The 27,572-nt window shown below is 54.0% G+C and overlaps 1 protein-coding gene across 1 annotated transcript in view; it reads right to left on the bottom strand.

Moving 5' to 3' along the window:
• The window catches only part of EFCAB8 (EF-hand calcium binding domain 8), a 46,584-nt gene that overhangs the window by 11,132 nt on the left and 7,880 nt on the right, over nucleotides 1-27,572 (bottom strand). The window contains exons 3-19 of the mRNA XM_068986806.1: nucleotides 27,242-27,360; nucleotides 25,602-25,705; nucleotides 24,995-25,130; nucleotides 21,748-21,853; nucleotides 21,431-21,515; nucleotides 20,770-20,894; nucleotides 18,778-18,851; nucleotides 16,548-16,678; nucleotides 11,978-12,045; nucleotides 11,512-11,663; nucleotides 9,471-9,608; nucleotides 8,014-8,127; nucleotides 6,669-6,896; nucleotides 5,129-5,199; nucleotides 3,894-4,098; nucleotides 2,844-3,056; nucleotides 1,752-1,886 (exon numbers count right to left, since the gene is read on the bottom strand). Coding sequence (XP_068842907.1) covers nucleotides 1,752-1,886; nucleotides 2,844-3,056; nucleotides 3,894-4,098; nucleotides 5,129-5,199; nucleotides 6,669-6,896; nucleotides 8,014-8,127; nucleotides 9,471-9,608; nucleotides 11,512-11,663; nucleotides 11,978-12,045; nucleotides 16,548-16,678; nucleotides 18,778-18,851; nucleotides 20,770-20,894; nucleotides 21,431-21,515; nucleotides 21,748-21,853; nucleotides 24,995-25,130; nucleotides 25,602-25,705; nucleotides 27,242-27,360 — 2,204 coding nt within the window. The remainder of the gene's footprint in view (nucleotides 1-1,751; nucleotides 1,887-2,843; nucleotides 3,057-3,893; nucleotides 4,099-5,128; nucleotides 5,200-6,668; nucleotides 6,897-8,013; nucleotides 8,128-9,470; nucleotides 9,609-11,511; nucleotides 11,664-11,977; nucleotides 12,046-16,547; nucleotides 16,679-18,777; nucleotides 18,852-20,769; nucleotides 20,895-21,430; nucleotides 21,516-21,747; nucleotides 21,854-24,994; nucleotides 25,131-25,601; nucleotides 25,706-27,241; nucleotides 27,361-27,572) is intronic.

The following is a 27,572-nucleotide window of genomic DNA, read 5'->3' as shown; positions in this document are numbered from 1 at the left end:
ATCATAATAGATCAATGAACAGTTACCGAATAAAAACATACAAGCCTTGTCCTAAGGCTCAAACAAGATTTTTCTTAAGACCTGTACTCAACTCAGAATGATGTAGAAAACAAACTCATTCCCCTTGATATATTTGTACAGTGAAATGCCAGGGTTTGATCTGTAGTCTGGGAAGATTCTACACGCCACAGAGCAACTCAGCCCATGCGCCACAACCACTCAGCCTGTGCTCTGGTCCCCATGAGTCGGAACTACTGAAGCTGCGTGCCCTAGAGCCCATGCTGTGCAACAAGAGAAGTCAACGCAATGTGAAGCCTGTGCACCTCAACAAGGAGTAGCCTCTGCTTACTGCATCTACAGAAAGGCCAGGGTACAGCCATGAAGACCCAGAGCAACCAAAAATAAAACTAACTAATTTTTAAAAAAGGTTAAAACCTCGATGTGACACCATGAAGGCTGATGAGGTGAAAATATTTCCAAGACACAACAGGCAAAGGATTCATTTCCAGAACATGTAGACAGCTCCAAGAAATTAACACAAAAAAGAATGGAAAAGGATATGAATATACATTTATTCCACTGAAGAAATGCAAATGTCTAACAAAGATACGAAAAGCTCAACATCACAAAAAACCAAAGAAATATCAAAAGACAGTATTTTCCACCTACCAGACTGGCAGAAATGAAGACAAGGCTGATGTCTAGAACTGGCTGAGTCTGAGGACAGAGGCAGACTCATGTACTATTAAAGAAATGTAAATTTAAGAAAACAATTTTTTAACCTAACAAAGGAATAAGCTGAATCCAAATCACTAATGAGAAAACATATCCATAATATGGTATAGTTAAATTTTAAAAGCAAATGCACATAGCTATATAATTTAACATCACTCCCCTAAAAAAAAAAAAATAAAGACAAAGCTAAACCAACCCGTTCGTAGTGATTGTGACTACTGCTGTTGGGGGATGAGCTGGAGTACACAGTGAGAAACACGGACCTTGTATTTTTTGCTTTACACATATTTCTATTTTTTTTAACCAATACTACTTTTTTAAGTTTTGGAGGGTTTTTTTTTAAGCCATTTTTTTTAAACAGAGGAAAGCACATTCAGAACCTGAAGGAGAGAAGGTCCAGCCAATGGTAGCTCTCTGCTCCATTCCATAGGACCCAGTCCCACAGGACACTGCTCCCCTGTTCTTGAGTCCCAGAAACTGGGCCAGGGGGCAGCCCTGCTGCAACCTACAGCTGTTCATTCTATTCTCTTTGGGCTCGTGGTAGGAACCTAGGAGACCCATATAGAATTACCCTATTATCTCAGATTAAACCTGGAAGGGGCCTTAGAGGTCACCTTACCCAGGGGTGACAGCAAAGGGGGATGTCTCCAAGCGCAGAAAGGGGGAGGGTACGGGAGGAGGAGGAACAGAGATGACCCAGTCCCCACTCACGCGCCACGCAAAATGCAGGAGCGCATTTCACCAGTGGGTTCCGAAAATCCCTTATCTCCGACCTCCCGGTCCGTCCCCCCAACCAGGAAGGAGCACTGCTCCCCTCCCTAGATAGCCCCCCACTATCCCACAAATGGCAGCCCTGTAGCCAAGATCCTGAGCACTGCCATCGTGTCCAACAGGCTTCTCCAGGTCCTGGGAGAGCAAGGCTGGGCCCCCAGACCCCCAGGTGCCACATCTCCAGTCTGCATCCCAACGGTCCAGCCCCTGGCTCACAACCCAGCCCCTGCCTGAGCCTGGCCAACCTTCTCCACCGATGCGTTGGACTGCAGCAACAGCTTCTTCTGGAAGTCTGCTCTTTTCCTTTCAGCCTCTTTGAAAGTTGAGTGTCTGCCAAGGGATAATCTTGACTGACTGAGGCTGCTGGCACTGAGAGGTTTCTGGAAAAAGAAAAAAAAAGGGGGGGCCTCCCAGTTCAGCTTGAGACAATCTCTGGGGAACAGAGACAGAGGCAAATGCTGAAAGAGTGGACATCTCCCCCAAAAGATACAGCTGGGTGTCCAAAGGATCCTGGGCATACAGATACTCCGACGCTGGAGAATCTCTGGTTTAAGTTACCAGCAGCTTCTGGTTCAGGGCAGAGAGCACAGCTGGCTTTTGGGGAAGCCCCCTCCTTCATCCTGGGAAAGACACTCTGGCTAGAGGTGAGGATCAAGGGGTGCGTATGCAGTTATGCAACCCTGACACCTCGAGGATGGTCCGAGAGCCTCAGAGTGACAGGCATGTATCCAGCAGGTCGTGTGGGTCAAGGTGCAGACTGCCCTGCGCCTCACAAGCCCTCTGTGTCTGGGGAAGATAGGGTTTCTCATTCAAGCCCAGCTCCCCGGAATGGGAATCAGACTGCAGGTGCTGAGACAATCTGACTGGTCCCTCAAGCCCCTCACTGAGATCACAATTTTCGTGGCTAAGGGTCAGAAGCCAATGCACGTTGGGTCAGCAGGAGAGGGTAGCTACCCCCTGCTCTTCCTTCCAACTCCCCCGCTCCAGAACAGGGCTGTCAGACAAGCCTGGGGAGGTTAACCTAGGGCAGAGGCCAGGACTCAGAGGAGGAGGGAAGTAGTGGCCGCCTCTGGGCTTCAGACCCCCACAGCTCGTTCTCTGGGGCAGGAGGCATGGTGGCTCATCTCTGCCTGGATGATGGGAGCCCAAGGACAGAGAAAGGCTTAAACTTCAGCTGTACCCTTGACCCTCGAGCCTGCAGACACTAGGCCTGTACGGGCCGTGCTCCTGGAAGAGACTGGGCCCAGGCCCAAGGTAGCCATGGGCCTAATCGGAAGGGACCCCACCGAGGCCTGACCAAGGCGCCTTCTCGGGTGGTGGGGACACAGGGTGGCCACCTTCAGGGGCACCGACTTTGCCGGCTCCTTGTCTCTGTGCTGTCTCATCACTGGAGGCGCCGACATCAGGTTCCGCCGCAGGTTGGCATCGACCGTGGCCCTCGTGCTGAGGCCCGGGGGCTGTAGGTGCAGTTTGTAAGCCCACTTCTCCTGCTCAACACAGGGCTTGCTGGGCCTGTGGCTATCGAACACACAGTCATCCACATCCTTCACCTGTGCATGGGAGGGAGCCCCGTGAGAAATTGTCGCATCCCAGACGGAAGGGAGGCCTCCCCGCCCAACGCCAACACCACGGGGCCCTCCGGGTGCATTGAGCTTGCTTCCCAGAAACCCTATACCCTTAACAGCATCGAACCAGAGCTTAGAAGCCTGTCCCTGGGGCACCCACGGGCAGGGGACAGTGCCCAGGAAGGACTCAGTCTCCCCATCTGTAAGTGGACAGTGCTTCCCAAGTATTTTTGAGGTAGTTTTTAGTCTGAAGGGAAACTCCAAAGTGTAAAATAGACAAAAAGCTGAAGCGTTCTGGACAAGCTGCTGTAATAGCCTCCAAGCCTCTCTCCACAAGTTTGGAAAACTACTGGACAGGGTGACCCCGAAGGCCCCTTCCAGCTTTAATCTGCAAAGATAAAGTCATTCGGAGACTGTGGGGGCTTTCCAAGTCCTATCAAGAGCCCAGTGAGCCCAGAGCAGTAATCTGTAGTAGCAATAGGTCAACGTGAGCCACCTTCAAGGAGACAGTAATCTCCTCAGGAGAACAGGACTAGAGCCAGAAGCCTCCGGAGTCAGACAGCCTGGATTCGGATCTATTAGTTGATGGCTGTGTGACCTCAGGAGAGATACTTAACCTCTCTGTGACTGTCTCCTTATCTGTCAAATGAGAATAATTATAAGAACTACCACTTACCTCCCTAGCTCCCAGACTCCTTCAAAACAAGTCACCATCACTCCCTTCCACCTCCCGGGGTGTCCCTGACCCACCCCCAGCCCTACATGATTCTGGCCCACAGCTGAGAGAGCGTGAAGAGGACAGCATGTTTCTGCTGACCATACCCTCTTGGGCAGCAAGGGCAAAAGGCTCTGAGAGGCGTTGAAATTGAGGATGGGCCTGAAGGTGCTGATGTTCCAGAACAGGATGTCCCCGTTGTAGGAGGAGGTGGCGATGAACTGGTTCTGGTACTTGGCCATGCTCAGGACATCCTCCGTGTGGAAGGTCTGCCAGTGGTAGCATAAGAGCACTGGCTTGATCTTGTGGAACCTGCACACATGCCCAGAGGCAGGAGGGGGGAGCGCTCAGCCTTATTGGTATCCTGGGAAAAGAACATCCAAGCCTCTAGGATTCCAAGCACTGACCCAGAGGAGGACCCCTCCAGAGGAGGCGTAGAGCAGAGCTGGAGTTCTGCCCTGCTGACTGCATTAACTGAGCGTCTGCTATGTGCCTGCTATAAAGGCCTGGTCCTAGGGACTTCACATACGCTAGTCTTACAGATTTGCCCCATTCAGACACCTGAGTAAGACCTCAGGCTGAAAGAAGGGGAAACCATGATGCTAGAAAGGCTCTCTGAAGAGGACGGGACCCTACACTTGCTATTCCTCTGCCTATAATATCGCTCCTGTCCCCAGCCCCTCACTGCTTCGCTAAGACCTCTCCTGCTCACTCTTCAGATCCCACTCCACCCATGACACCTCAGATGACTCTTTTCTGATGGCCCCTGACTCTAGATCAGATTCCGTCCCCTCCCCATAAAAACCTGTATATTTTTTTCTCATAGCACTGAACAGACCATCATTATAAATTAAGTTATTTGATTAGTGTCTGAGTCTCAGGAGGATGGAGACTTCATGTTCTTGCTTATATCCATTCCCAGCACCTAGTACAAAGTCTATTGACCTCATGGAGTGATGAATAAGTGGATAGATGAGGGGACGAAGCAGTAAACCTCACCCTGCACTAACTTCCTGCTTGGTGTTCCAGCCGCCAGCAAAGTTAGGGATGGAGGGGCCCATCTTTAGAGAGAAGGGCCAGCTGCCCACACCTCCCATGTGCGCCCTGGCTGGTGGCGGTGATTTCCTCGCTCAGACATGTCCGACTCTTTGCAACCCTGTGGACTGCAGCCTGCCAGGCTCCTCTGTCGATGGAATTCTCCAGGCGAGAATACTGGAGTGGGTTGCCATTTCCTTCTCCAGAGGATCTTCCCGTCCAAGGGATCAAACTCGGGTCTCCTACATTGCAGGCAGATTCTTTACTGTCAGCCAAATCAGGGAAGCCCTGCGCCCTGGTTACTCACGTGTAATAAGTGATTCTCTTACTCCATCCAGTTGTGTAGAACACTTTGTTCATGTGGACAATCCCACTAATCTATTGAAGAGGAAAGGAAACCGAACTCTAAGGTACCTCAGAGAAAATGGCCCCAGGCTCCAGATGTCTTCCTAACCATACCAAGCAGGAAATCCAGACTCTCCATGATGATGAGACTTTCCCTAGCGGTGAAACCACCATATTTTTTTTCGGAGTGCTCTCACAGCCCATTATCCACGTGATGGGCTTGGAGGTGGCAGATTGGGTAAGTGTCCATGTCCATCTTATAGGGGACAGGAGGGAAGCCAAGGTCAAGCCTGGCTAAGGTCACACAACTGAGTCATAGGATCTGGACCAGTCCCTAAACCCTGGCTTCTTGGCCAAGTGCTCCTTCTGAGTTTCTTAAAGAACTGTGTCACAAGTTTGTAATAGGCTCAAGTTCCAGAGAGGAACTGCTGGCTTTGCACTTTGCCCACAGATCTTCCTCATAACCCTGGCGGGCATTTCCCAAACAGGGATATGGGTGGCTCTGAATCACATGACCCCACTGCCAACAATGCCACCTGAAGCCCTAAGATGTAGGGTACCTGTGTGCTCAGCTGCTCAGTCATGTCTCTGCGACACCATGGACTGCAGCTCACCAGGCTCCTCTGCCCATGAAATTCCCCAAGCAATAAAATACTGGAGCAGTTTGCCATTTTCTATTTCAGGGGATCTTCCTGACCCAGGGATCGAACCCACTGACTCAGGACCTCCTGCTGCTACTGCTACTGCTAAGTCACTTCAGTCGTGTCCGACTCTGTGCGACCCCATAGACGGCAGCCCGCCAGGCTCCCCCGTCCCCGGGATTCTCCAGGCAAGAATACTGGAGTGGGTTGCCATTTCCTTCTCCAATGCAGGAAAGTGAAAAGTGAAAGTGAAGTCGCTCAGTCGTGTCCGACTCTCCGCGACCCCATGGACTGCAGCCTACCAGGCTCCTCCATCCACGGGATTTTCCAGGCAAGAGTACTGGAGTGGGGTGCCACTGAGTCTCCTGCATTGGCAGGTGGATGCCTTACCACCGGAGCCACCTGGGAAAATCCTCCCAAGATATAAGATGAGAAGTGCTAACACACTACAAGAGTAAGAGTAGCTGACATCTGAAGAACATCTGTGGAGGACAGGCCCTATTATCTATTGATTTCATTTATTTTAAGATTTTTTTAATGTGGACCATTTTTTGTCTTTATTGAATTTGTTACCATATTGCTTCTGTTTTATGTGTTGGGTTTTTTTGGCCTCAAGGCATGTGGGATCTTGCCTCACCGACCAAGGATCAAACCCCCACCCCCTGCAATGGAAGGTGAAGTCTTAACCACTGGACCTTCAGGGAAGTCTAAACTATCTTCATTTTATGCACAAAGGCTCAGGGAAGCACAAAGCCAGGGAGTCTGTGTGCACAGCCTTTCAGGAAGATATGAGAAATAGCACGTGCTGGGGGTCACCGGAGCTGTGAGGGGCCCCCAGGGCCCCCTGTGGGCCAGACTGACCTCTAACTGGTCCGCGTTGGGGAAGGTCAGCAGGCATTCGCCAACGCTGTAGTTCCACATCTTCACGGTGCCATCACGCAGGCCCGTGAGCAGACACCCCTCTGACTCATCCAGGGACATGGCGGTCAGCTCCACTTGCTGGTCACCCGTCACTGAGAACTCCATCAGCCTCCTGCCCGTCACGGCCTCCCACACACTCACCATGCCGCTCAGACAGCTGCTCACCACCTGTGGGGGAGCACACAGCCGGGGCTCCTGGGGAGGGGAAGGCCCCCTCTCCCAAGGGCAGCCGCCAGCTGGCATGACTGCTGGTAGCCCAGCCACCACTCAGTGTACCGAGAAGACAGGCGCTCTGGGCCCTCCTGCTGCAGGACAACCCACTCTCGAAAACAGGCCTTCCTCTGCCCTCTGCAAACTGGCACAGTTCTTTTAGAAAGAACCGCTTTGGTAAAATCCCCTTTAACTCTGAAATGGAATTTATCAGAATCTTTCCAGAGAAAATCATATCGAATCCAGAAAAGACACCTACTGAAAAAGCATTAACATGGAGGATAGGAAAAAAAACAACAGCCCTCTAAGCAGGGAAGTGTTGGGTAAAGGTAGGTCACCCCACCTGAAGCAGCATCACGACCGTGACGATGAAACAGCAACAGGGGGTGTTCCTTCAGACTAACCTTCCCACTGAGAACACCTAGAAAAGCTGGATAAGGGGGATGAACTGGCTAAGGGCACTGAGGAGCCCTAAGGTATGAGCAGTGGTGGTGCCAGGAGCCAGAGCGAGAGGGGAACCCAAAGAGGTAAGTGCTGACCTCCCACTGCCAAGGCCACGTTGCAGCAGACAGAGCCGCCCTACCCAGAGCCCCGGCCAGGAAATGGGCACCAGTGGGAGGGGGCAGAGGGCCCAGGAGCCCCTGCTGTCCCCACGCTTCAGAATCTGCCTGCCTAGTTGCTCTGCCCAATGCAGAGATCTCTGCTCAGGACCACAGCCTGGGCCTCCCTCCCCTTCCATTACAAAGCTGAACCACAGTTTCCCTGGAAATGACCTCCAGGAGCAACACCCACCCCAGGATCTTCAAAGAGCAGCCCACACCCCGTCACACACAGTGGAAAGAAGGCTGTCCAGAACTGACCTGGGGTGGTAGCCAGGGGCACACAGGCTCAAAGGAGTTTGGTGACCCAGTGGCCACTTGGTGGAGCTCCGGTCTCCCCCAGGGCAACTCCTGTGCAAGACAGCTGCTCGCCGACCTCCCGCTGCCCCGTACCACCACCCAAGCTCTGAGAGTCCTGCCCCATCCCGCCCCCTGTGCCTGCTGCCAGCCCTAGAGATAAGCTGCTGCCCACTGACCTGCTTGAAAACCTTGCTGTAGAGGACGGCACACAGGGGTGTGCTGTGAGTCGTGGTCTTCTCCTCTGCTCTCCCAGGCCCCTGTGTCTCCAGGTACCCTTTCAGGATTCCAATCTGTAGGGGAGGAGCGGCAGAAGTTGGGCAGTCAGAAGGGCACACTGTCAGTGACTGGCCCCAGGGAGAAACTTCCAGTAAACCAAGACACCAAGACACCCTCAACCGTGTGCAGGCTTGCTGACACCTCACCCCAACTCCATGCCCCTACTTCCTGAGATCAGAGCTTCCAACCCCTAGAGCTCCTACAACCCCAAAGCACAAGTCCAAGTCCCTTTTATAACTTCTGAAAAGCATAAGGCCTCGATCCGGTGTCCCCTCATCCAGGAAGCCGTCCCTGACTGCCTTAGCCTCCAGCCAGGCTCAGGATCCTTTCTCTGTGCTCCGTGAGGCACCCAGCACACATCCGCATCACAACGCACAGCATTTCCTATTAAAATTATCCGTTATGCTACTCCCGCATGAGTTCCTTGAGGGGTGGGTCAGTGCCTAATTAATATACTCTCTGCTTTGAAATGGATTTCAAAGGTCTGTGGAATTCAACAAGTGCTGACAGCCGTCCTGACACTCAGCAGAGGGGAAGGAACCCACCAACTCCCTTCTCAGGACACCTGCCATCTGGGAGAGTCAGCCAAGGGCACAAGGACACTGAGGGTGTGACCTGGCCAACAGAGGGAAGAAGAGCCATGTAGAGCCACCACGTCCTCTCAACCACAGATGACACCCTCGTCTCCCTTTCTGGATCAAACCTCTTCTACTGGCTGCCAAGCATCCCTGGAGCCCCCTAACCTCCATCTTGTCACAGTGCCACCCCCGACCACTGGCACCCTGGACAGTCAGCCCCTTGTGCTTCTCCCAGGCTGTCCCATCCTGAGGGGTTCAGGGCAGACCTCCCATGGGCACCAGCTAAGTCACGGCTCACAGGCAGGCTTCATGGCAGGTTCCCCCAGGTTCTCTCTTTCAGAGGGACTGCTCGGGTGTGGGTGTGGGCCCTGCCCTCTCGGGGCTCATGATTTGGCAGGAAGACAGTCACGCTACCATAACAGGACGCAGTCATAAGGGCTGTGATCCAGGGCAGGCAAGGGGGCTTGGAGCGAAGGCTTCCAACCTGGGAGTCAAGGTGGGCTTCCAGAAGGAGGGACTGGAGGGGGCAAAGGTCAAGAGAGCAGCAAGAGCAACATAGAGGGAGACCACTGGGGGCCTAGAAACAGTCCTCCAGGAAATCGCAGGTGACAGCGCTTTGAGGGCCAGGCCGCAGAGCCCAGCAGCTTTGTCCTCACGGCATACAGCAGTCTCGGTCAGGACAGGATGTGACCGCCCCTCGGCGTCCCATGGGTCAGCAGGCCATGGCCCCTCCCCTCCTCGTGCAGCCGTGGCCCACCTCCCTCCTGCACAGCACTCACTGAATAGGTGCTGCAGATGAGCGAGTTGTCCTCTTTGTGGAAGTAGATGCTGGTGATGGGGCAATGTCCCAGGGCAAAATGCTTCCCGCAGAAGGACTGAAGACACTGGTAGTCTTGCATGTCCCACACGCGAATATTCTGGGGGTGGGAAATCAGCAGAGAGGTCAAGAGGGGGTTCTCAGGGATGCAGCTGGCCTGAGGCCTGAGGGTGCTCCTGGGAGCACAGCCACTGCGCTAAGTCACTGCCACAGACCAAAGCCTATGACAGAGACACCGTGCATGTGGGCTTAGCTGCTCAGTCACGTCTGACTCTTTGCGACCCCGTGGACTGTAGCCTGCCAGGTGCCCCTGTCCATTGGATTTCCCAGGTAAGAATACCGGAGTGGATTGCCATGCCTTCCTCTATGGGCTCTTCCCTATCTCGGGATCGAACCCACATCCCTTACACCTCCTGCATTGGCAGGCAGGCTCTTTACCACTAGCTCCACCTGGGAAGCCCAGAGACATCATTCAGTTCAGGTTCAGTTCAGTCGCTCAGCTCAGTTGTTCCGTCGTGTCTGACTCTTTGCAACCCCATGGACTGCAGCACGCCAGGCTTCCCTGCCCACCACCAACTCCCGAAGTTTATTCAGACTCATGTCCATTGAGTCAATGATGCCATCCAACCATCTCATCCTCTGTCGTCCCCTTCTCCTCCTGCCTTCAATCATTCCCAGCATCAGGGTCTCTTCGAGTGAGTCAGTTCTTTGCATCAGGTGGCCAAAGTATTGGAGTTTCAGCTTCAGCATCAGTCCTTGCCTATGGTCACATGAGGCAACCGAGCCATACTCACTACTCCCAGTCTCCTCTTCCCAAGGCATCTACCCTGCCTGAGCACCTCCTGCTCGTTAGCCGAGGATGGAGACCTCACCAGGTAGCCCATGCCTCCCCAGACACTCAGCTCCCGCACCAGCCTCCCTCCAGTAAAGCCAGGTGGGGCACAGACAGAACTGCCAACTTAGTTGCCCAAAAGGCCAGCCTGTCCCCCGGGTTCCTCCCAGGTTGAGGAAGTGTCCCCAGAGGGGCCCGTGGAAGTCCCTGCGGGACACTCCTCACCCAGGGGCATCGGCACCAAACTGGACAGGGCAGGGGCTTGAATCCACAGACCCCATCCACATCCTGGCTCTGCTCATCGCTGACCGTGAGCGTCTGTTTCTGTCTCCCCACCCCTCCAGTCTCAGAGTCTTCATCAGAGGGGACGATGCCCAGCTCCCGGCACTGCCAGAAGCATTCCAGACAATAACAAGTGTGGGGTGTGCTGGGGAGCATGTCCTGGTGACCCAAGGGCCCTGCCCACTCCTGACCTACCTAGTCCCAGAAGACACAACCTTTTCCCCTGCAGGAAGACACCTGGGACTATTGCTGTGCAATCACCAGTAGGTGGGGAGAGATCCTGAACCCATAGCTCAGAGGAGCAGAGTAATGGGCCTGAGCAGAGGAGCTCGGGCATTTGAGGAAGGTCCGTTCCAGCCCTGACTGCCAGGGCAGCCAAGAGAGGCCACTGGGAGAGCTGAGAGCAGCAGGTCTGGGTCTGGGGGAGGGGAAAGGCTCACCTGTGTTGTACACCTACTATGTGTCAGTCGGGTCACTGCTCCTTTACCACCTGCCCTCCTCTAAATCTCTCAACAGCCATTCTCTGGATGAGGAGACTGAGACCTAGTTAAGTGAAGGGCCCTGCCCAGGACCACAAACTAAGTAGCCAGGCTGGGCTACATGGAAAGCAGCTCTAGTGGGCTGCTCAGAGCTGGGCTCAGGCTTCTACTGTGGTGGGGGGTGAGGTGGTCAGAGACCCATGGTGCCACCTGGGGTACCCCTCTCTAGGCCTTTGGGCACAGGTAGGACCATGGGCAGGGAGGTCCCACCACTCCCTGAGCCTCAGGCTCCTGCCAACTGGCAGCCCCCTGGCTGGCTGAGCTAGCTCATTATCCACAGGCCAGCATCTTTGGGAAACGGCAACTTATGGGTCAGGGGGTGTCAGGGCTGGGCTCCCCCAGGCTGACACCTTGTCCTTGGAGACGCTGAAGAGGATGCTGCTGCCCTTGCTGTTCACAACGACGTGTGTCACCGAAGTCTGATGCCCCTTCATCAGCCACATGGGCTTTCTTGAGAAGAAGGGGTTCCACAGGCGGATGAGGGGGTCATAGCCACCAGTCACTGGAGTTGAAAACCGGATATCAGCCACTAGGGGCTTGTGCTGGGACCTTGTCCTGGACAGGCCTCGGACTCCAGCCAGATGACAGCTGCTGTTACGACCCATCCCTGCCCTCCCTACCCCATCCCCTCCACCACAAAGCCAAGCAAGCCCGTGTCACCACTCCACCCCAGGTGCCCATGAGTGGGCACCGGAGTGGCCAGAGGCCAGATGCCACGAGGCCTCTCACTCAACTCTGATAGGTCCCACACCCTCAGCAGCCCTCACCCTAGTTCTGCCAGACCAGCACCTTCCACGTGATACAAAGGTCACTTACCCAGGACGTTCTTGTCTGGGCAGTAATCGAAGCAAAGAATCCCTTTTCTCAAATTCAGCACTGACACCCTACAACGGCAAAGGAGGCAGGCTGGGACCAGTGGCCTCAGGAGAGCTTCTGAGCCTGGGGTGGGAGGAGCTGGAGGCAGGGCCGCGGGGGGTGGGGGTACAGGGACGGGTCATTACCTCTCCATCCAAGGAGAGGAGCAGCCCCTGGGACCCTGCCCTGGGCTAGCCCTGCAGCCCCCAGCTCATCGGGCACCAGCAGCGCCTAGAAGAGACGCCCACCCTCGCCTGCCTGTGAAGATGAGAGCAGCCCCCAGAGCAGGAGACTGAACTCCATTGGCACCTTCACTCTCCTGGGATGAGGGTCCTCCCACCCAGGATGCAAAGCAAAGGGCAGGGGAGGGGAGGGCCCCCAAAGGCTGCGGGTAGAAAATAAAGTTCCTGCTGCCTGTCGGTCCCTGTGCAGGGTGCTGTCTTGTGAGTCACCGGGACCCTCACACAACCCTGAAGACTGTCAGCATCCACGATGAGGGAGCTTGGCCAAGGGCGGGGGCCGGAGGGGACGGGGTTTCGGAATTAAAACCCAGCATGAGCGTGACAGGAAGAGGCAGGAGGCTCAGAACGAGAGCCCCAGGAAAGGAAGAGGTGCGGTAGGACTGGAGGGTAGGGGGGTTCAGAGGGGTGCTCAGGAGGGCATGTCGGCCCAGGGAGGGGTTCCAGGAAGGTCAGGGAGAAAGTCAAGCCCAGTGGCCTCACAGGCCCCAGAGCCCTAGAAGCTCTGTGCCTTCGCGCATGCTGTCCCCTCATGTCCTCACATCCTGCCCCACCAACTCTTTCTACTCAAACTCTCCCTTCAGAACTCAACTCCAGGCCTTCAGTGGTGGCTCAGTGGGTAAGAATCATCCTGACAACACAGGGGATACGGGTCGATCCCCAGTCCAGGAAGATTCCACGTGCTGTGGAGCGACTAAGCCACAACTCCTGACCCATGTGCTGCAACTGCCGAAGCCCATGTACCTACAGCTTGTGCTCTGCAATAAGAGAGGCCCCTGCAACGAGGTGCTCCTGCACTGCAGTGAAGAGCAGCCCCCACTCACAGCAACTAGAGAAAGCCAGCACGTCGCAACGAAGACCCAGCGCAGCCATAAGTAAATAAACTCAACTCCAGCATGTTCTCAACCAGACTTGGCCCTGAACTGCTCCTCTGCCACTACCCGGGGGGGCTAAGCCTGGTTATCACCGTAGAGGCTCTCTCTCCTGAATTCCCACTATTCAGCCGAGCCCCAAATTCTCTTTGCCCACATCCCACCAGGGCCCAGGCCCCCATCACTTCTGTATCAGCCTCCTGGGGTGGGGGGCTCTTAACCTCCTGCCTCTTTCCCACTTCTCTGTGCTCCCCACTCCACAGCCAGAAGGCTTCCTCTAAAACTCAAAAGTTCAAGAAAAGCATATGAAATATCTATTTGTCAAACCAAATATGTCTCCCTCCACACTGAATGTGTGCAAAGAAATATTCTGGAAGAACTGTCACAAAATGTTACTAGAAACTATTTCAGGCTGATTCGCCCATCTATTCAACGAAGGTTTCCCAGTTCCTATGCCCTTCCAGGATGAGCAGGCAGGATGCTCCTGTCTTCACTGGAGCTTCCCTTCTAGAGGAAAACCACCTGAGCGAGCAAAGAATAGAGAGACAAGGAAATGGGCATGTACTCATCGTGGCAAGTCCTGCAGGGAAATAAACAGACCGCTGAAGGAGACCAGGTCAGCAGGAGACTTCTGTGTGGAGAAGAAATTGGAAGGTCAGGGTGCGACTCAGGGAAGAAGGCCACAAGGTCACTCCAGAGGCAGAATTTGGGTTGACAGTGCCGGCCCCACCTGCAGAGGCCGTCCCCCAAGAGGGCATCACCTAACTCACTGGAAAAGACCCTGATGGTGGGAAGGATCAAAGGCAGGAGGAGAAGAGGATGACAGAGGATGAGATGATTGGAAGGCATCACGGACTCAATGGACATGAGTCTGAACAAGTTCCGGGAGTGGGTGATGGGCAGGGAAGCCTGGCGTGCTTCCCTGACTGGGGCTCGCAGCCTTGGACACAACTGAGAGACTGAACAAGAGCAGTCAGTGGTGCCCCCTGCTGGCCAGGACGTGTACTGCACACACACATAAAGAAACGGGGTGTGTGCACAGGTGTATAGCTATATATTCTGCAACCCACCCCTAAAATAAATCCTGATGTCCACTCCTGGCGGACTCCAGACCACTATCGTGTGCGCCCTGAGTTAATACAACGGTGTCCTTACTGGTGTCCTTATTTCCCCTCCTGCGCATACACGGTTTCCCTCTTAGCTCAGTCGGTAAAGAATCTGCCTGCAATGAAGGAGACTCGGGTTCAGTTCCTGGGTCAGGAAGATCCCCTGGAGAAGGAAACAGCAACCCACTCCAGTATTCTTGCCTAGAGAATCCCATGAACAGAGGAGCCTGGCAGGCTGGAGTCTACGGGTTCACAAGAGTTGGACACGACTTAGTGACTAATACCGTCACGACCACCACTCGCAACAGAGTGGCCAGAAAGATGCTCCGCGTGTCAGTCCACACCATTCCTCTGCTCAGAACCGTCCTACAACCCTGCCCATATCTAATTCCAAATAGTAACAGCAAGATGTTTTTGAGACACTTGGGTAAAGATTAACTTGGATAGCACTAGGAATATTAAAGTGTTAGTTGCTCAGTTGTGTCCAACGCTTTGCAACCCCATGGACTGTAGCCCACCAGGCTCCTCTGTCTATGAGATTTTCCAGGCAAGAATACTGGAGTGGGTAGCCATTCCCTTCTTAAGGAGAATCTTCTCAACCTAGGGATCAAACTTAGAAAGCATTATACTATTTCTCTATTTCTATAAAATCTTGCATAAAAGGAAAAATGTTTCAAAAACAAAAAAGCAGGCAGAGAGGAGCAACGCAAAGGCCTGGGGGCAGGAGCACGCTTGAACCACGAGGGCGCCAGTGCGGCTGGAGTGGGAAGGCAGGAGGGCCAGCCACCGAGGCCCTCGTGGGCGCAACGCAGGAGTCCCCGTGACAGCCTCCTCCCACTGAGACCCAATGAAACGAGAAGCTGAATGAGAGACATGTCGCCTGCATGAGGTAGTGCTCCCACCAAGTCAGAGGAGCCAAACCGACAAGCCAGCTCCAAGCAAAATGCCACCACACCACTCCACTCAAAGCACAGAAAGCAAGATGGAAGCCCCCCCACCACCTCAGGCATATGCTCCCCTCCTCCAGCCTAGAGTTAGCTCCAGGACTTGAGGACTGGATGAGGGAACGGGGAAGGGCAGGGGGCCCGACAAGATTCCAGATTCGTTTATGTTTGAATCTTCTTTACATATATACATATACCTGTATGACTAACAGTTGATTTTATTTTCTTGGCTGCACATGCAGCTTGTGGGATCTTAGCTGTCCAATCATGGATGAAACCTGGGCCCTCAGTAGTGAAATCGTGGAACCCTAACCACTGAACCACCAGGGAATTCCTAACAGTTGATTTTCAAAAAGTGAAAAAAGACAACAGAAGAAAATACTCCCTCTAGGGTAAAGGAATCAAACAAGAAGGAAATATATTAGAACCATCTCCAAAGAATTAGTGTGGCCAACTACAGGCCATGCAGGGCACTCACTCACATAAGCCTTGAGGTAAGTGAAGGGCTGTTATCATCCCCTTTGAGAACAGGAGGAAACTGAGGTTCACAGAAGTAAAGCAACTCACGTTCATCCCTTCACTCAGAAAACATTTTTCTGACTGTCTCATACTATGCGCCAGCCTTTGTTTTGAACTTTGTGTATAGACTGGTGGATAAAAGAGACCTTATATTTTTGCTGCTGGTGGCAATGCCAGAATGATTAAAACCAGACTCCGTAAAAGTTCTCATCACAGGAAAGGGAAAAAGAAACGTGTAACTGTGTGCAGTGATAGATGTTAACTAGACTTACTGTGATCCTTTCACAACACATGTGTGTTAGTCACTCAGTCACGTGTGACTCTTTGGGACCCCATGGACTGCAGCCCACCAGGCTCCTCTGTCCATGGGATTCTCCAGGCAAGAATAATGGAGTGGGTTGCCATGCCCTCCTCCAGGGGATCTTCCCAACCCAGGAGTCGAACCCAGGTCTCCCACATTGCAGGTGGATTCTTTACTGACTGAATCCCCAGGGGAACCCTCACAAATTATATGAGTATCAAGTCATTCTATTGCACACCTGAAACAATATTTTATGTCAATTTTCAAAACTGACAATCTCAATTTTAAAAAATGAAAAACAGACTCCAGAGCCCATATTCCAACCACCACAGCCCACTGTCGGCTCTCAGGACACACAGTGATTCTTTGCACCCAGCCTGATCCACAGGCCTTGGTACTGCCCACAGGAGATGCCACTGTCCTGGAGGCAGGCCACCTCTCAGCAGGGACGGCCACGTGTGGCTGAAGCGAAGCTGGCATCCCAGAGTCTGTGTCACCACCCACCCTCTCCCAGACCCGCCACCTCCACCTGGAGATGGGTGCCCCTTACTTGAGGCTGTCTGGGACTTTGGATGGCAACACTGTCAGCACCAGAGAGGACTTGTCAATGGCTGAACAGGAGGCCACCAGGTTCAGCTGGGGGATGAACTTGACCTGTTGGCACCAGTTGAGGTGGAGAGCCTGGAAAGAGAGCGATGGCGGTGGAAGACCCAACCCAAGCACGGCCGTCCAGGCCCCCCCGCCTTGTCCAGGCCCAGCTCCCAGAGAGCGGCAGGTACCAGAGGCTGGCGGGGCCAGGAGATCCCGCGTCTAGTGCTAGTGATGAAGGCTCTGGCAAAGTGCTCCAGCTAGTGTGGAGCACAGTCCTAGCCCAGGTAATGTGACCAGGACAGTATGGCCACCAGTTGTCAGTGGAACAGGTGAGAAGCACTGAAATCTCCTGTCGCGTGAACTCTTGTTTATAGATCAGAGGACAGGCTAGGTCCAGTGCATACTAACACCATTCTCTGTGGCCCCATCCCAAGGTGGGAGGCAGGATGGATCCAGGTCTGCCTAGTCCACAGTCCCTGCCATCCACCCTCATTCCTAGTTGACAGGGAGCCAGCGCTTCCCGGCTCCCCCACACCCTCCTCGTGTTTGTCAGGACGAGGTATGCAGAACACGGGGATGTTATCTGGTGCAACTTGGGTGGAAGAAAGGCTGCAACCCACAGGCCTAGGGCATGGCCTGGCTGGATGCACTCTGAGGTCTGGCCCCATGCTTGGCCTTCCAGTCGGGAGATTTTCCTCTCCAGGACAAGAATGGACAAGGTGACTGGAGGGGTCATCAGGCACTGAGCTGGGTTTCATGTGCGCTGTTTCACCAAGTGCCTGTCACGGTGAGGGCTGGAGGATGATTTGATTACCAATGGCTGACGAAGCGATCAGCCACGCCTATGTAATGAAGCTACCGTAGAAACCCAAAAGGACGGGATTCAGAAAGCTTCTGGGCTGGAGAACACGTGCAGGGAGAGTGGGGACCCAGACAGGGATGGCAGCTCCACGCCCCCTTCTGCCGTGCCTTCTGCATCTCTGCCACCTGGCTGTTCCTAAATTACATCTTTTTATTTCAAAAAAAAAGAGGTAATCTAGTGAAGTAAAACATTTCTCCAAGTTCTGTGAGCTACTCTGGCAAATTAATCAAACCCAAGGAGGGGGGATCATGGAAACCTCATTTATGCCAGTGGGTCAGAAGCACGGGTGACAACCTGAACTTGCACTTGGCATTGGAAGTGGAGGGCAGTCTCGTGGGACCCTTAACCCGCAGGGTCTGATGCTATCTTTGGGTAGACAGTGTTAGGATTGAGTTGAATTGTAGGAAAGCCAGCTCATGTCAGAGAACAGCTCAGAGGTATGGGAGAAAAACAATCATTGTGACAGGCGCCGCAATCCTATATGCCAGGGGGTACCCAACCTCCAGGATCTAATGCCTGATGAGCTGATGTAATAACAATAGAAACAAGGTGCACAATAAATGTAATGCGCTTGAATCATCCTGAAACCATCCCCCACCCCAGTCAATGGAAAAACTGTCTTCCATGAATCATTCCCTCATGCCAGGTTGGGGACCTCTGCTATAAGCACTGCAGTGAAGGGATGAAGGCAGAGGTGGATGGCAAGCAAGGCTGTGCTAGGCTGGCTGGTTGGGACCCAGAGGAAGTCGAGGGGTGCGTACGGCAAGTAGGGTGAGAGCACAGCAGCCTAAAGGAATGGCACGTGTCAAGGCCCTGCAGTGCCAAGGGCTTCACACTCAGAGAGCAGCAGTTCGCTGGCATTTCTGTGGCAGAGTGAGGAGAAGCAAGGCAGAAAGCAGGACCAGAAACAAGCCAGGGGCCAGAGCCCTTCCTGTCCTGATGGTCGTGGGGTGCACTTGAGACTTTGTTCAAACAGGACAGCTACTGGGATTTTGAGCAAAGGAGTGACCTGACTATATTTCTAGCTCATGATTCTTGAAGTTGCTGAATGCAGAAAGCACCATGTGGAGAAAGGAATTGGGCAATGGTGAGAAGCCATCCAGGAGGGGGCGTGTCTGAGCAAGGAAGGTGGTGAGAGAGACCAGCCTCGCCTGGGCATTCTGCAGAAAGAGCTGAGGGGATCCAGCAGGTGCCTCCGCCCCCTTCCCCGGGGACCAGTGACCAACGCCACAGACCCAAGGGCAGATCCACCTGCTGTATTTATTTCTGAGTGGTACATGTGTACAGCTAGTTACCACGGAAACAGCCAAGGAAAGAGCCCCCTTACCTTCAGCCTGTAACTTCTATACATAGGGGACTTCTCACTTAGAAGCCTCTGGGTAGAAACATTGGTCCAGTTATCTGATAGGGGAGAAAATCAAGGCCCAGGTCACCAGGTCTTCCCATTTGCAGGACAAACAAGACCTCAAAAGCAAGACCCCTTGAGCTGGTTTGCAACTCCCATGCGTCTCAAAAGGCTTTCCCATACAAATGCTCGCTCAAACCTCCCTGTGTCCTGGCAAGTTTAGTGCAGACACTGAACTCGGCACCCAGAAAACAGACCCGAGCCAATAAACACTGAAGCCCAGAATCCACCTGTCAGCCCCTGGCAGAGCTGGAGCCAGATTTTAGAGACTCAACTCTCCCCTCTCCATTAGAGAGCTCGGACTCTGCAGGAGCGGAGAATGAGCTGAGATCCTGGGCTCTTATTCATTCTGAAAACAGTCATTTGGGAGTTTGTCGTTCTGCTTCAAACTACATGCCCCATCTTATCTGGCAAATACGAGCTCCCAGAAGTTGCATGCATGCATCGTAAAGCAAACGTGTCTGGAGCAAGCACAGCCCTGCCCTCCACTTTCTCTCCTTCCACCTTCTAGCAAATCCGTGAACTGAATGTGCTCATCCCCATTTGAATAAGGGAACCGAAGCACAGGATTCAGCAACGGGGTCCAGGTCACACAGAGCTGGTCTGTCCAGCCCCTCCCAAGTCGACACACTGCTGGATGCCCCTTCTTGTTTGTCCCCAGCCTTCAGTCAGCATGTGGTGTGGAAGGATTCCCATCCAACACTCCAGCCTCATCTGCCTCCCTTCCAATTTCCTGTCCACCACTCAGCTCAAAGACCACCACAACCTCCTGTGCTAATCTGCAGGGTGGCATAGTGACCAGGGTGGGCTCCCTCAGGGCAGGGTGGGCACCAGGGCTAGAGGCTGATGAGGCAGGCACATAGGGAGCCAGACCCCTTCTGCGTCCAGGGCAGCACCCGTCTTCTGCCTGGCTGGTAGTGGATGCTGCCCAACAAGCTAGGCAGGAGGTGTCACCAAGGCCTGGGAGCCCCTGGAGAGAGTCTTGCTCAGAAACTCTGACTGGAAGCCCAAGCGGCCACTCTGGAATCCTGGATGGAGGGGGGCCAGTGTTCCTGGGGGCTGGGGCCCCTAGTGGCCTCCGCCTCCTCCAGATGGATGTGGAGCGGCCTGGAGGACTGACACTGTGGGTGGAAGCCTCGATCCTGGGCAGGGTCCAGTTCAGACAAGCCCCGGACAGCCCCAGGCTCCGAGGCCATGGGATCCCTTGCCGCTTGGCAGAGCATCCCCAAACAGCACCCTCCAGCATTTAGTCAGCTTGAGATACAGCCCAGCAAGAGGTTCAGGTGCCAGCTCTGGGGCAGACTGCCTGCCTGGGATCTCAGTCATCACTGTGGGGCCTGTGCAAGCCTTCATCCCCTTTACCCTCCCCTGCTCCTCCCTTAACAGACTGTGACAACATCAGCCCCTCCTGGAGCAGGTGAACTGCAGGAGGTGACAGGCTCAGCTCCCAAGGGCTCGGTGAAGGTCACGTGTGATTCATGCTGTGGAGCTGGGCTTCCTTCCAGGCTCCGCGGAGCCCACCTTCAGGGCAGCCTCTCAGCTCCACCCCACTCCCCACCTACAGGCAGCTCCCAGCCATGGAGAGCAGAGCTCTGCTCACACGATGGAGGAAGCATGCCCTTGTCCCAAAGCCCAGAGGGGCCACTCAGCTGCCGTAGGTATTTTTCTCCCTAGGATGAGGAGGGTTCTGAAGACTCCCTGCTTCAGCCCCCGAACCAGCCCTCACAGGGACAATTTCCCACCTTCAGAGAGACTGCCCGTCTCCTCAGCCCTGTCCCTGCCCCGCGGTCACACATCCCCTACCCCCTATAGTGGTTCTGAGCTGAGCACACTGGTGTACCACCTCCCCAGGGATGGGACGGGGAGGAGCTCCCAGGACAGGACCGTCTCCTCCGACTCTCCACGTCTCCCTACCCCATTTGGAGGTCCTGGGGAGGACTCGGGGGTTGAAAAGCCCGGTGGTCACATCGTCAGAGGTGAAGATGATGACATTGCCTTTGGTGTCCCCGTAGCAGAACACAGCCCTGGGGTAGTCCGACCTGGAAACGGGGAGACAGAGGAGACCACGGAGCGGCTGGGCACGTCCGGCAGCGCCGCCCACCCCTCCCTGGCTCCCAAGGCCCTCCTCCACCTCAGGAGTGAGGGCAGAGCCCACAAAGCTTTCCAGCCTGGACCCCAACAGCCGCCAAACATGGGCCCAGCCACCCGGATCCAGACCATCAGGGAACCAGGTCCAAGAGAAATCAGCACATTTTTAAAAAAACAAAATAAATGGCTCCGTGGTCCTTTGCCAGGTCACCCTACCGATGGACCATGACGTGCTCAGAGCCCTCAGGCCACAGCAGGACAGGCCAGTTTGACAGCTGACCCATTATGGGAGGGCAAGGAAGAGGAGCCGAGTCTGAGTGGCCGCAAAGAGGGGCCTGAAAGAGGAGTGGCTTGGAGGAAAGAGGACACAGGCGCAGGGGGTGTGGTCACTCCAGAGCCGCTTCCAGAGAGGTTTTCTGGAGACCCCAGCCCCACTGAGTGATGCGGCTGCTGCCAAGACCCGGCAGCGCTCTCCTAGGAGACTCACCAGTAGTTCATGGTCAGGACACAGCTGTCCAGATCAGTGAAGGTGAAGACCCGGGCACATTTGTGGCTACTGATATCAAAGAACTCTGGGTAAGAGACAGAGGAGGAGGCCCACATGGGAACCCGAACCCGTGCCCTAGGCCAGAGGTGGGGGGTGGTCATCTCTGGTGATGGTGAGCAGCCTCACTAGTCACCACCCAGCAGTCCTCCCAGGGGACTCCAGCCCAGCTCACGGATGGCTGAGCGACAGACCTCTCTCAGCGCAGGTGCACGGCTCCCGGCGGCCGGGCGCGGGCCTGGGGAGCGGCGGGGACTCACCTATCTTCTGGTCCGTGGACGCAATGGCCACGAGATTCATGTTGTGCAGACACACCATGTCGATGACCCACATCTGCTGGCTGTGGGACGGATGGATCTGGTAAAGCTGCCAGAAGGGGACAGAGGAGAGCTGGTCTGGGGCGGCTCGCCCAGGAGAGCACAGGAGCACAGGGTCCCCACAAACCCTCTCCTGGCCCCCAAGGCCCCAAAGCCAGGCACAGACCTGGTGAGGAGCCCAGCCTTACCACCAACTACAGTGGTGGGCCTTGGATGAGCTTCCAATTTAAAAACCAATGTCCATGTCTGTAAAATGCTTGCTCCTTGGAAGAAAAGCTATGACAAACCTAGGCAGTGTATTAAAAAGCAGAGACATCACTGAGCCGACAAAGGCCCGTCTAGTCAAAGCTATGGTTTTTCCAGTAGTCATGTATGGATGTGAGAGTTGGACCATAAAGAAGGTTGAGTGCTGAAGAACTGATGCTTTTGAACTGGGGTGTTGGAGAAGACTCCTGAGAGTACTTTGGACAGCAAGGAGATCAAACCAGTCAATCCTAAAAGAAATTAACCCTGAATATTTATTGGTAGGACTGATGCTGAAGCTAAAGCTCCAATACTTTGGCCACCTGATGTAAAGAGCCAACTTGTTGGAAAAGACCCTGATGCTGGGAGAGACTGAAGGCAGGAGGAGAAGGGGATGACAGAGGACGAGATGGTTGGATGGCATCACCGACTCGGTGAACATGAGTCTGCGCAAACTCAGGGAGATAGTGAAGGACAGAGAAGCCTGGCATGCTGCAGTCCGTAGAGTCACAAAGAGTCAGACATGACTGAGCAACTGAACAACAAAAAACCAAATTGGGCTTACAGAACACTTAGCCTCACAGCCGCTTTTAGAGCAGTTTGACAAGCTCATCCGAGTTTTAAATGTGCAGTTTGCGATCCTGGGATCCATTTCCAAGAGGCATCTACTGATGTGTTTGCAGGTATTCACAGACAAGCATAAGCAGGAACGGGCACTGCTGCCCAGCTATGACAGCAGCAGGCCAGATGTTGCCTGGAAAGGATGCCCTACATAAACACACACACCAACCACTGCCCAGACATTAGGAGCGAGGGAGCTGTGTACATACAAGGCAGAATAGTTATCAAGATCTATTATTACGTGAAAAAGTGAGGTGAAAAGCAGCATTCTAATGTGCTACCATTTGTGTATATAAAAAGAAAGATGGGATGTGTGTACAGGCTGTCCACGGAGGAGCACCCCCAAACCGGTCTCAGCAGTTGCCTCCAGTGAACAGAATTCGAGTTGGAGAGAGAGACTCTTCCACACCCGCCCCTCTGTGCCTGAATCTTTCTTCTCTGATATAATTGACACCTGACATCGGTATTCATTCTGTTTGTTTTGCCTGAGTCTTGTTTACCATCTGCCAGTGTCACCTGGCTTATTAACGAGAAACTGTCCTGCCAGGTTGTGAGGAATGAAAGGAACCATGACAGATGAAGCATCTGAGTGCTGCCTGGCATCAGGGGGAGCTGGGCCAGGCAGGGGTGCCTCCCGCCCTGGTGCCAACCTCACACAGCTCTTACACAGACAGAACCTGTGATGGCATTCCCGGCGGGGGACACCCCGTGCAAAGATGGGTCAGCAGAAACGAGCTGCACTGTCCAGGGAAGAGGAGGAACTTGCCGTTTACTCCCTAAATAATGCCACACAGGCTCTGAACTGTCCCATCAGAACCCAGAGCACCAAGAGCAAGAGCCTGCACTGACAGTGGGGGCGGTCAGGACAATGGACCAGGGCCCCAGAAGCCCCTCTCTGGCACCAGGCTAGGGTCTCACCCACACACAATGGAGGTGATGGTAACGCCCATCACCCCCTCTACCACCCACCCCCCCATACACACACACATGCTGGTGTTCAGACTAGAAATGGACCCCTGGGAAGTCTCAGAGACTTGCCCAAGCTTGCACAGCTGCTAAGTGAAGGCCAGACTCTGGGGCTTTCTGTCTGGACAACCGTGGACCTACAGTGAGTGTGCGAGGCTGGTGCTTGGTAGCTCCCTCTTGCCAACATCCACTTGCCCAAGCAGCCCCTCAGGGAAAGAGGCCCACGTCTGCGGCCCTCTACGGGAGCCTCCCTTTGTCCTCTTTGGCCATCCCAGGCTATGGCCCTCGGGAGCACCGAGGTGACCACGTAGCAGTCACAAGCAGAATCTCAGGCTGTGTTCCCCCAATAAGCACACAAGAGAAAAAGAGGGTGGAATGTGCCAGAAACCCCAGCCTCGGGAACACAGGGATGAATTTCCAGGAGCACCTGAGCGAGTTCCTGGAACTCCAGACCTCAGTTCCCTTCATCAGCCACCGGGGGTGGGGGGTGACCCAGAATCCTCCAAGCCCAAAGGATGATGTGACCCCCGACGCAACCAGGAAACGCTCTGCAGGCACAGAGCGTGCTCACTCAGCCTCCTCTGAAGAGCAGGCTTCCTCATCTGCTGGCCTGGCAATGCCAAGGCCGCAGCGGCTACCCCTGAGCATTTCATCATTCACCGCACTGGGCCAGGAGCCGACGGCTCAGACGACCGTGATGATGACAGTGTCGGCTTATGTTGGTCAGGTGCTTACTGCGTGCCTTGCCCTGCTCCAAGCACCAGGCATGGATTAGGTCATGAAATTCTCCTGGCAGCCCTGTGTGTAGGGGGTACTGTTACTAAGCCCACTTGACAGATGGGTAAACTGCTACACGGAGAGCACTATAGTCGCTTCCGTGGTCACACAGCTGAGAGACGCTGCAGTCAGGCAGCATCTACACCTGGCAGTTGGGCTCCGAGGCCCATGTTCATGGTCACTGTGACTTCCTCCCTGGTCCAAGCAGAATATTCGAACCAGCAGGACTTGGTGGTGGAGCGGGTGGGACAGGGACAGGAGGTTGATCACAAGCACCTTGGTGGATGGTGACGCCATTCACTGCCTTGGGGGGCACAGGACAAGGAAGTCTGGTGGACAAGGCAGGCTACAACGACAGTCAGTCTGGACCAAGTGGGTTTAGGGTGTCTGTTGAGCATACAAGTGCAGTGGACATCTAGGTGGAATCCTGGTCTCAGAAGAGAAGTGTGAGGCTCATGGCCCCACAGGGAAGCTAGACCTGCCCCCAAGAGCAAGCACGGATGCCTAGCCCAGAAGCCCAGAGGAGGAGCCTGCTGGGCTTGAAGGCAGAGGCTCCTTGACCACCCGTGTGGGCCCCGCTCACCCTGGAGGAGCTGGTCAGCATGAAGGACTCTGACCAGAACTGCAGGATGCCGTCCTTGGTGACAGTCAGGAAACGGCCAATCTTCTTGAGCCGCTGGACTAAGAACTCCACTTTCACGATCTCACACCCATGATTCCTGTGGAAGGTGATGAGAGGGGAGCCCAGGCCTAAGTGGAAAAATGCCCAGAGGATAGACAAGCTTCCCACATCAGCACCCCGAGAAACTCGCTCCTTGAGACGCGGGCCCTGCCTCTCCCCTGGGGGACTGTCACCACAAACAATGGTGGCCAGAAAGAGAAGAGACCCACGAATGATGCTGGGGTGACGCGGGGATCCCAGAATCATAAGTTTAACCCATGAGATAGCCAGTCAGCTTCCTCATGGTGGGAAATGGCCAGACGAGATCAGGAATAGATGTTCTTTTAAAGGAAAAACGGCCCACGGAAGGCAAGTAGAGTGGGCTTGTGATGAAAACTGCAAAATAAAAGTGTATCCAGCCACAACTCTAATGCTTAGAGACGGAGAGGGGACTCAGGAAGGGGCGCAGGTGCAGGCCGGCCCCAGCCTTGTCCAGACACACCCTTCAGCCCAGGGAGAGGCTCCTTACAGTGGGATGATCCTCATGGGAAGGTGGAAGCGTAGGTGGTACTGGCCCCTCATCATTTTCTCCTTCCCCTGGAACTCGCGCATCACGTAGTCCACGTACTCCTGCTGCCTCAGGAAGAAGCGCCAGAGGGATGGGTGTGGGCCAAACCAAGCACCGGCTTCCAGTGCCTTCCCCTTCTCCCTCAGCCCCTTCCAAGGGTCTCTGGGAGCCCCCAGAGGCTCCGGCGGAGGGAGGCCGCCAAGCACCGGTGCTGTTCTTGGATCTACATCGTGCAGAGGGCCTATTTGCACATGGAAGTGAAGATGGCACAACAGTACCTCCCACCTTACCTCATGTCTGAAATTCTACATGATCCTCACCTCGCTCCACAGCTGGCATCTCCTCAGAGTCCCTTTATTCCCCCACTGTACAGATAATAAGACTGAGGCCCACATAAGTATAGATGAGTTGCCCCAGCTCATATATCAAGTCAATAGCAGAGAAGCACCCAGAAGCCACAGGGCACCTCTAGGCTCTATTGACCAGCCTCATGAAACTACGGCCAAGGCCAGAGCAGACCACCCGGTGAAGCCATAGCAAGATTCAGGCAGCTATGAAGAAAGATCACGGTGTAGATGACAGAGTGCTAGAAACATGTTTAATAGAGAATATGAAGAGAAATGGGCAGTGGAGGTTCAAGAAGGAAAGGACATATGTATACTTACGACTGATTCACATTGTTGTGTGGCAGAAACCAACACAACGCTGTAAAGCAATTACCTTCCAATTAAAAGTAAATTTTAAAAAAGAAATGAAAGCAAAAACTGCATATAAAAACAGAAAGTACATCTATGCTTGGGGGGAGGTGTGAAGAGCTGACTACACATGGACTCTTGAAGGAAAATCCCTAGGTCTGAAGACTGACTCAGCTAAAGTAACTCTGTAAGTTCGGGCCAGTTTATTCTTCTCTTGCCTCAGTTTCCCAGTCTGTCAAATAGAGGTACATTACCAGCACCTACCCCATAGGGTTCCTGCGAGGTTTGAGTGTAATGATATTTAGACTGCTTAGGTCAATACCTGCTCTAGATGCTAGCTGTCATTGTCAGCATTGCTACATCAATACATCAGACTGATTTTTGTACTTTACTGTGTTCTGCAGTATTCTTAAATGTTGTATATGCTCATTGCAGAACATTTAAAATGTGGGCAGGGGGTAGTGTTATTATTAATATGCTCTAAAACTCTGACATTTTGTGATTTAACAGACACTGAGTGAGCATCAAGGGTCAGGATATGGTTGTGGCATTGGCTGGAACCCCCTTAGCCAAATGGGAGGCCGGTGTGCAGGACCGTTACATGGCAGCTGGAGGCCTCTGCTGCTCACCGCTGGGGGCACAGCTGGCCTCATGCAGGGGTCACCAGCCTTTATCACACACTATCCTGTCCCCCAGAGGGAACAAGCTGCAGCAAGTCCAGCTCTCAGGAGTCTCAAGAGGGCCTCCTTGAAGATGCCAAGTGTTCCCTCTACCCAGAGAGTCCCCCAGAACCTGCCCCCTGGATCCTCAGCCCTCCTTGTGCCCCTCTGACCAGCCACAGCCCATGCCTCCCAGCCTTCCCCCAGCCTCCCTCCCTCTCTGAGGCAGCAGGGGCACCCTCTTCACCCAGGTGATGAAGCCGTTACAGTTCAAGTCCACCTTCAAAAACAGCGCCTCCAGCATCTCTTCTGACATATTGCTCAGAATCTTCTTCACAGCCTTAATGAAAGTTTTCATGTCCAGGGCTTCAAGAGAGAGAAGGGAGAACACCATCCTCTTCATCGCAAGTGCCCTGGCCCATCACCAGCCACAGTGTTCCTGGACGTCTGCGTGTTAGGGGAGGCAGGGTTGGGCACACAGAGGGTCACGCTGCTGGGTTATCTTTCCCATCTTATCTGTTCAACATTCGATCACCCACAAATCCTGGCTCCACACCTGCTGCATGACAGCATTGTGG

The sequence above is a fragment of the Capricornis sumatraensis genome, chromosome 15, assembly GCF_032405125.1.
Source record: "Capricornis sumatraensis isolate serow.1 chromosome 15, serow.2, whole genome shotgun sequence".
NCBI classification, from domain to species: Eukaryota; Metazoa; Chordata; class Mammalia; order Artiodactyla; family Bovidae; genus Capricornis; species Capricornis sumatraensis.
This window is presented reverse-complemented; position numbering and strand designations above follow the sequence as displayed.